This window comes from Tupaia chinensis, unplaced genomic scaffold (genome assembly GCF_000334495.1).
Source record: "Tupaia chinensis unplaced genomic scaffold, TupChi_1.0 Scaffold000311_2, whole genome shotgun sequence".
Taxonomy (NCBI): Eukaryota; Metazoa; Chordata; class Mammalia; order Scandentia; family Tupaiidae; genus Tupaia; species Tupaia belangeri.
In genome coordinates, this window is record NW_006159803.1 from 1,831,602 (window position 1) to 1,840,894 (window position 9,293).

Sequence of the window (9,293 nt, forward strand, 5' to 3'; positions counted from 1 at the left end):
GCAGGTTTAAAGGATGAAAACACAGGAACGCCACATGGGAAAATAAGTAAACAGAGAGAGAGCGAGATTATGTGAGGCATGGAGGGTCACTTAGAGAAGAAGTGGTAGAAATCAGGCAATGGGATGAAGCTTGCTCAAGACATCTGGAAGAGCTCCTTCTTAACCCAAGACTCTCAGATTGAGGCAATTATATGCCTCAGTGCCACCCTCACTACTGCTGCTGACACCTGCTGTTACCCCAAAATCAAGATGTCAACTCTGACAGTGAGAATCGTGGCTATTTCACAGTATCTCACCAAATTATTAATGAGCTTATTCTACCTCTAGTTTAACCTGCAACCAACAACACGAAATGACCAAAATCATGGTTTATTAAAAGAATTTCATTTTAATCTGCAAATGACTTACTGTCATACAGCTAATTAGCTCTTGTTTGTTTTACATGAAGGATGATGGTTTGTTGATACTAACCAATAGAACAGGTAGAATATGAATCTACTGTTAGACTAAGCAATAAATATTCTAAATAATCTTAAATAGCACTTTCTTATCAAAGTCAATTATAAAAAGAGACTTCAGATGTGAATTATCTAGTAAGAAGAACAGCTATTATGGAGAAATAATGAATATCAAGGTTGAACTTATCAACAGCAACGAATGTTTAAGCTTGATTGCCCTTCTTTCCATTTTTGTAGAAATTACAAATATGGAATTTGGTGACATATTCATTTGAAAATGTCATTCATCTGGTTAAGACCCCATGCCACAACTTTACTGTATCAATTTGGGCCCATTCTGGCCAACCAAGTGAGTAAGCAGAAATACAAGGATGAGAGAATTACTATCCTTCTAACTAAAAACCCTGCCTACTGTTTTATTTTTAAAACTGCCACTAACATATTTAAATGATAATTGCATCTTCTCAATAAGCACAGATCCTTATTATTCGAATTGGCAGGGGGCCTTGACATTTGAGTCATCATTTCATTATGTCTATTTCTTACCCTGGTATACAAATTAAATAAAAATGCAAGCCAAATTAAATATAGGGGGAAAAAATATAAAGCAGTAACTTTTAACTGAATTAATTTTTCTCAGATCTGTACAATATATAAAGGAAATAACATTGGTAACAGTATATTCTAGTTTAGGCACATTTTCAAATATACTAACTTGAATTTAAAGCCCAAAATGCTTCAAATACTCTTAACTGAATATTGTGCTTCTGTAAAATACAACTTGATAGCTTTATTCCCTAAATTTAAAAGATAAATAAATCCCATTTTAAAGCAACTAAAAAAAAATACAAATTTTAACACACTTTTTTCATTTAAAGGGCTTAGAAATGGGTAGAAATTATTGACCATATATATGGAGACTCCAGAAAGTTTGTGGGAAACTGAAATTAAAGAGTAAGTTCATTTGGGTGCAAAACTATTTTGAAATTAATATATAGTCTTTTCATAATATGTGCTTTCCATGAACGTTTTGAAGGATCTCCTCTTGTATAATATACACATGTAAAAATATATTATTTCAAACACCATTGTGTGGTCAAATAATAAAAACTAATAATTCATTCAGATTAAAATATCCAAGTGTGCCAAACTGGAATCCAGGTCTACCCTTAGAAGTTTTTAAGTCACTGAATTTTTATGAGAAAAACATCACCAAATGATTGTCCTAAACCTGAATCAGCCATACTGAATAAATGTGAATCATTCCACCATACTCAGTTTGTTTTAAAATTTTCCATTGACCTTCAAACCATAAGAATTAATTATGAAACTAATGCTGTAAAAAATATGCAAGAACATCTCTGGCTCTGCTTTCAGGAGGCTAATTCCTCATTCACTTAATTTATTATTATAGATATTCCAAAATATGTGTAGACATTCATTCACAGAGTTTACATTATTTTTGCAACTCTTCTTTCCTTCAGCTCAGAGCAACCTATACATTTCTATAATCACCAAGAGCTTCCTTAATGCTTAAAAACAAGCTAAAAAACCCAAAAGAACTTTACTTACCTTGATTAAAAAATGCTGAAAAGAAGTTGTTCTTGAAGCAAATAACTATACATTCAAATGTCTATAGTAAAAATCAACATTTTTACCTTTAATCACTGAAAATACCTTGCTGAATATAAAAATGGTCATGGCTAATTTTCCTTTATTATTTTAGTGTTGCCCTTTTAAAATATTTTACCTGTGGGACAGAATATTTGTGTAAACCTAGCTATATTGAGATTTATTTCTGGTGTTTCTTCATCAATTATTTATCATTTATAACCCAGATTTCCCAAAAGGGATTCAAAGAAATCCACAAAAAATATTCTTAGAACTCACTGTATTCTTGCAAGGAATAAACATGATTTAAAGAATGAGTCTTTATTTCAATGCTAAAATTTAATTAGAAGTCTTAGGATAAATTGCAGAATATATTCTTCTTTTTTTTTTTTTTTTGGAGAGGTTTTTGTTTTTTTTTTTTTTGGGGGGGTTTTTTTTTTTTTGCTATAGGGCACGTGCGCTCGCCAGACAGACAGAGAGACAGAAGGCAAGAAATCACCCCCCAGGGGGGATGGCCATCCCGCAATCCCTTCTCCTCCATTCTCTTCTCAGGATCTTGGGCACGCACACACACGCGCCCAGCATGAGTTTTAAGCCACTGGGTCCGGGACGCTAACCGCGGTCAACTACATGGGAGTCCAGCCACATAGCCATTACACTAACTGTTGGTCCCCACAGAAAATATTCTTTAAAAGTTGAAAATTAGGGGGGCTGGCAGGTGGCATGGTGGTTGAGGGCTCTAAGTCCCAGATGTGGCGGCTTTCTCTCTCTCTCTCTCTTTCGCTGTTTCGCTTTCTCACTTTCTCACTTTCTCACTTTCTCACTTTCACTTTCTCCCCCCCCATCAAATTAAATAAATAAAGTTAAATAAAATAATTCTAAAAAAAAAGTTGAAAATTAAGACAAAAAGAGGATGTAAACCAGACGTTCTTAGATTTTAAAATTGAGAAGAGAACATATTCAGAGTACAGCTAGTTTTTTATCTATGTTTATTTCAGGACAAGTCACTCAAGCCCTATAATGTTGAAATCAGTCTTGCCATTTTCTCTTAGAGTTTTACTTCAATCAATGGAAATACTCATGGGTTTATATTAGCAGGTTTTTAGTGAGGCCTTTCATTTTTGTAATTGCTATGGCTAGTATTAATAAATGGCTTCTTTTTTATATGCTGAAATAAATTAATGGATGAGGCAGACACTATGCAAAATGGCTGGGAATAGGGCCAAATCTTTTTACATACATCCAGGGACCAGTAATCTTCTAAATGGCACTTTAAGCTCCCTTGCCTAAATAATTACAAGTACAACCAGCATGTAATTTACTGAAATAATTATCCACTCTTTTAGTTCCCCTCACCAATCTCGTATCCATGACCACTTACCTTGTCTTTATTTTCAGTGCCAGAAGCTTCAGGCTTGGTCCTAATCACAAATGGGGTGGACAGTCGCAGAAGGACCCTTTCAAAGGTGGCGTTAATCTTTGGAGACACAATCTCGAAACAGTCCTCGAACTTCAGTACTTTGTGAGTGTCCCAGCGGAGTTGCTTCCTTAGGCCTTCCCCCAACTGAAGCACTGACATGCTGGGTTCAAACATCAAGTGGAAAGGAAAAGCTCTGCAGAAGGTATTGATGCTAATTCTGAGGTCTGCAGGAACTTGGGAGGTTCCTTGTGGAAGGTTCTTCGTGGTATTAGTATTTTCACATTCTTTAATGAGGAAAGTAAGACAGCTACAATTGCCTGGGTTTGACCCATCAGAGCACAGCTTCTCGTTTGCAACCTGTTCCACTTCCACGTCCAGCCGATAGATCTTCTTCCCTGCAGCCTTAATCATCCCCAGCATTGCAAACCCCACAACATGGTGAGGGTGGAAGTAGTGGAGCATGAGAGTACCTTCAGGGAGCTCTTTGCATAGGAAGGACGGTGACTCCAGAGTGGCCTGTTTTCCGAAAGAAGTTCTAATGTGTTCCAACAAAGCGTCAAAGCCATTAAAAAAGTCCTGCAATGTGCCACCTACTGCTCGAAGGACTCTCTCGTTCTCATCAAAGCATATATTAAAGAACTCCTCACCAAACCTTTCTTGAATTTCCTCAAACTTCAAACCTAGAGGTAAATGGGAAGCAAGTATTAGCCAAGTAGAATATAAAGAACTGGAGTTTGTAGGTTTTGTAATGCCTATTGAAAGAGATAGCTAGTCAGTGAAGCCAGATAGATATATTCATAGGGCCCAACAATTGTCCATGTAGGTTAATTCATTCATGTGGAGTTACAGAAAGTAAATTTCAGGGTATATTCTGGGTGCTTGCAAGATGTTAGTAAGCATGAATTATACTTGTTTTTAAATAAAGTCTATTTTTCTAGACCAGTTTAGGTTAACACAAAATTGAGCAGAAGGTAGAAGTATTTCCCATATACCCTCTGGTCCCCTCACACAGAGCCTCCCTTAATTTTCAACAACTCCCACTGGAGTTTGTTACAGTCGATGGGTCTATACTGACACATTATCACCACCCAAAGTTCCCAGTTTACATTATGGCTCACTCTTGATATTGTTTATTCTATAGGTTTGGCAAATGTACCCAACACTAGTATCACCAAGTAGTTTCATGGCCCCCAAATTTCTCTGTGTTCTCTCTATACATCCCTTCCTTCACTCTAACTCCTACAACATGAGCTTTCTGAATGCTGCTAATCCAGCTTGCTCACATTTATTTGCAATACCCCACTCCACCTGCTGTAAATATCACAACTATCTTTTCATTGTTCTTAATGATTTCCCTAATTTTTGTAGAATATCTATGTTGCTTCTATATTGTGCCTATAAACCATCAATACTACCAATTTACTTATTATCAAAATGCACTTACATGGATAATACCAATCAGAGTAACTGTATGGTACATGAGTGGGGAAGGGGATAGAGTTATCAAGTGAAAACAAAGGGCATCGGTGAGCACTTCTAGGGCGATTCATGAAGGTCAGCTAGACCTCAGGGAGACACAGACAAAAAGAACTAATTTTTTTTTCTTTTTCTGGAGAGGTTTTTGCTATAGGGCGCGTGCACTCGCCAGACAGACAGAGAAAGACAGAGAGATAGAAAGCGAGAAATCACCCCCCAGAGGGGATGGCCACACCGCAATCCCTTCTCCATTCTCCACTCAGGATCTTGGGCATGCACGCACACGCGCCTGGCATGAGTTTAAGCCACTGGGTCTGGGACTCAAACCACGGTTGACTACATGGGAGTCCAGCAACATAGCCATTACGCTAACTGCTGGTCCCCAAAAAAAACTAAATTTAAAATGACACAACTGTGGTGTGATTTCCCTTCTTTCACCCACGAAAGTGAGGGCAGCCAAGAATGGAGTGAGTATCTGACCAGAAAGTGTTAAAAGTCTTTGTTTTCTCAGTACATACTCCCAGAAGCCCTAGCAAAAGGAACTCTTTAGGATGTAGGACTGATAATGAAAAATAAATGTACATAACGCATTATAGAGTATTTAGAAGCAGGAACACGTGATATCTAGTGAGATCCTTCCTAAAGAAAAATATGGAGGGACTTTTCTATAAGAAGAGTTTAACACATAGTAAAGAGTTGAGTCTGCACGCTGAATGCATGTGTGTGACACTTGTACATGGTGTCATTCTGTTGCTTCTCCTTTCAGTTTGGTTGAAATCAGTATGAGTCATTTACATATTTATGTATTCTTGCCCAGTCTACCTCCTGTTATAAGAAAGTCCTAGTCACACAGGACTAGAAAGACAAACTCATTTTGCTACGCCCTGCCAGAGTGGAGAGCAACCTAGATTGTCTACGGCTTAGGTGGCTGTTGCTATCTTTATCATTCCTTGAGCATCCAAACACCCACCCAAAAGTGCAGCAACAGAACAGAATCAATGATATTACTGAAAAAAACGAGGCCAGCCCTGTAGCACAGCTATTGAGTACTGCACAGAGGAAGCCAGAGCCCACATGGCTGACCAGAGTTTCAGCCCTGGCCCACTGGCTTTTATGTTATGGAGAACTGAAGGAGAAAAAAAAGACTGTGGCATGACTAGACGCCACTGGGGTTGCATCTTCCCTCCTCGGCCCAGGAGTGCACATGTCCTCTGATGTTTAAAAAATAAAAAAATGCAGTTGAAATACATCAGATATTTTTTGAGAGCTTACTCTAGAGTCTAAAAAATGTGGTAACCAAGTTGAAAGGTCAGTTTGACAAATAAGTTCTTAAAATAAATCTGCAATAAAAGTCAACAGAAAGCCTAGGAGTCCCTTTATGAAGGAGCATTTCACTTCATTTTTGATTTCATAGATTTGATGTTCAAGGTTAGCTGAGAAAGTCACCTATTAAGATTTTTTAAAAATCAGCACTCATCTCACATTGTCATTTTACAAGATTGCCCTTCAACATATGTTGCATTCACAAGCAATTAATGACAGCCCAAATTGATAATAGCATTTATCTGTCCAGTTGTCTAATGTAGAAGAGAATAAGCAAGATAGATGATATTCATGCAGTCTGGCTCTTGCTCATTATTTAAAACTGCTTCCATAATTATTTAAACCAATATATGCTGTTTTTATCCTTATCTTAATTAACATATTTCATTGTTTTCCCTCTAATTTGATATTACTAATTCACATCTCTTCAGCTTAAAATAATTATACTGTCCAGTCTTGGTCACTGTCTGAAAATTCATTCTTTCTTTCTTCATTAAAACTTTTTTGTAGACCAGCAAGTGGTATGGTAGATAAGGTGCTGGACTCTCACATGGCTGGTGACAGTTCAAGTCCCTGACCTGGTGACTTGTTTTCTCACTTTTCCTCTCTCTCCCTCTCCCTCTCCCTCTCCCTCTATCTCCTGAACACATGCAAGTTTAAAAATACTATTAATACTACTAATAATAACCCAGTGGGTTGAAATTCATGCTGGGCATGTATATGTGCATGCCCAAACTCCCAAAATCCCAATAGGAAAATAGCAGAGAAAGGATTGCAGTCTGGCCCTAAACACATCCCCTAGGGTGGGAGGGATTTCTCACTTTCTGTCTCTCTGGAGAGTGTACACACCCTCTAGCAAAAATTCCTCAGAAAATAAATAAATAAGTGAACAGACTAAATGTCCGATGTGTTTTAGCTATAAATAAAATGGAACCTGCACCTTCGTGACACAGGCTGTCGTCTCTCATCTGGTACTCCATCCCACGTCAGACCGTGCACGTCTTAAGGACAAGGACCTTGCTCTACTTATATCTGCAAATCTATCACTACCAGGATGTCTGGCATACGGAGACTAAGCATTCTTTCACAGGAACTAAGCATTTAACTAAATATCTGATGTACATACCTTTCTTTTTTATTTTTTTAAAGAAATTTTTCCTATGGGGCACATGTGCTCACCAGAGAGACAGACAGAAAACGAGAAATCACCCCGCAGGGGGAATGGCCATGCTGCAATCCTTTCTCCTCCAGTCTACTTTTGGAATTTTGGGTATGCACACACATGTGCCTGGCATGAGTTTCAAGCCGCTGGGTCCAGGACTCGAACCGCAGTCCACTACATGGGAGTCCAGCAATGTAACCATATACCATCTGCTGGTCATGATGTACATACCTTTTAAGTTTATAGTGTGCCCTATCCAAAGATATCAAGACAAAAATAGACATTTTTTTTTGAGAGGTTTTTGCTATAGGGCGCGTGCGCTCGTCAGACAGACAGAGAGATAGAGAGAAATCACCCCCCAGGGGGGATGGCCACGCCGCAGTCCCTTCTCCTCCATTCTCCTCTCGGGATCTTGGGCATGCACGCACACACACCCAGCGTGAGTTTAAGCCACCGGGTCCAGGACTCAAATCGCAGTCGACTACATGAGAGTCCAGTGACATAGTCATTACGCTAACTGCTAGTCCCAACATTTTTCTTTTATTGGCCCCAACAGATCATTAAATTACATAAAGACTAGCCTGTAACACAGGCACATAGGAATACCTATGAATGTACAGAAAAAAGAATGTCTGCCTTTTCTGACAGAGATAATGTTTGAAGGGAGACTTAAAAAGTAGGTGTTTGGGACCAGCAGATGGCGTAATGGTTATGCTGCTGGACTCTCATGTAGTCAACTGTAATTCAAGTTCTGGACCTAGTGACCTAAAATTCCCACTGGGCATATATGCATGTATGCCCAAGATCCTGAGAGGAGAATGGAAGAGAAGGGATTGTAGCATGGCCATCCCCCCTAGGGTGCGATTCTTTGCTTTCTGTCTCTCTGTCTAACTGGTCACCTGTGCCCTATAGCAAAAATCTGTCTCTAAAAAAAGTAAAAACAGAAAGAAAAAAAAAAAAGTAGAATTCAAAAAGCCAATAACAAAGAAAGGAAGAGCACTGGAGCTGAAGAACAGCGATCATCAGCTCGAACGCTCCGGGGTATGGATGGCTAGGAGTGTGGTCAGAGAGGAGCAGGTAGAGGCAAATAATAGCTGAGAAGCAGGAGAAGGGGCTGAGTTTTTAATTAATCAGCATTGCAAAGTTGGACTTGAGACTGCCAAAGCCAGGTTCAAAGACACCAGCCAAAGAGATGGTGCAATGTCTTTCAAAGAAGAGTATACTGTCAGAATTAGGCTGTCCTAGTAAGAATCGGAAAGAGTGCCAAACAGTGAGAATGGAGAAGGACAGATTCTAACGTAGTCATCTGCTGTGGGGGTTGGAGGAAGAAATGGAGAAGAGACTGCAGTGTGACCATGCTCCGTAGGGGGAGATCTCTCTCTCTCCTTGTCCCCCACCTCCTCACCAAGTACAAAGGACATGTGGCAAAATTTTTTTTAAAAAAGATAAAGATAGAAGACTGAAAAGAATTTGATAGATCTCTGCGCATCTTTGAGAGCAATTTCAGTGAAGAGTTGGGGCATAAGGAACAGGGTAAGGAGTTTATACAAGGAGAAAGAGTAAGAGGCATAGTAGCAGGGGAAGAAATAAATATTAGTTGTCAACTGAGTCAGTACTATTCGAAGGCAATTTTATTTTATAAAATTGTAAAACACATGACTTCTATGCTTGGAAAGGGAAATGTTGCCTTCACCTGAGAACCCAGTGAGTAGAGAGATACAGCACCAATTTAGGTCATGGATCCTCTGTGGGATGCTCTATCAGAGAAAGAATAGAATCAGTGTCTTTCTGGGCCCAGCGACCTTCCCTAGCACACAGCAAGGACATCAGTCTCTAATAACAT

The 9,293-nt window shown here is 38.9% G+C and overlaps 1 protein-coding gene across 1 annotated transcript in view; it reads right to left on the reverse strand.

Annotated features, from left to right (window-relative positions):
• Window positions 1-9,293, reverse strand: part of GUCY1A2 (guanylate cyclase 1 soluble subunit alpha 2) — a gene marked incomplete at its 5' end in the record, with an annotated part of 275,265 nt that overhangs the window by 222,025 nt on the left and 43,947 nt on the right. The window contains one exon of the mRNA XM_006151043.2: window positions 3,451-4,169. Coding sequence (XP_006151105.1) covers window positions 3,451-4,169 — 719 coding nt within the window. The remainder of the gene's footprint in view (window positions 1-3,450; window positions 4,170-9,293) is intronic.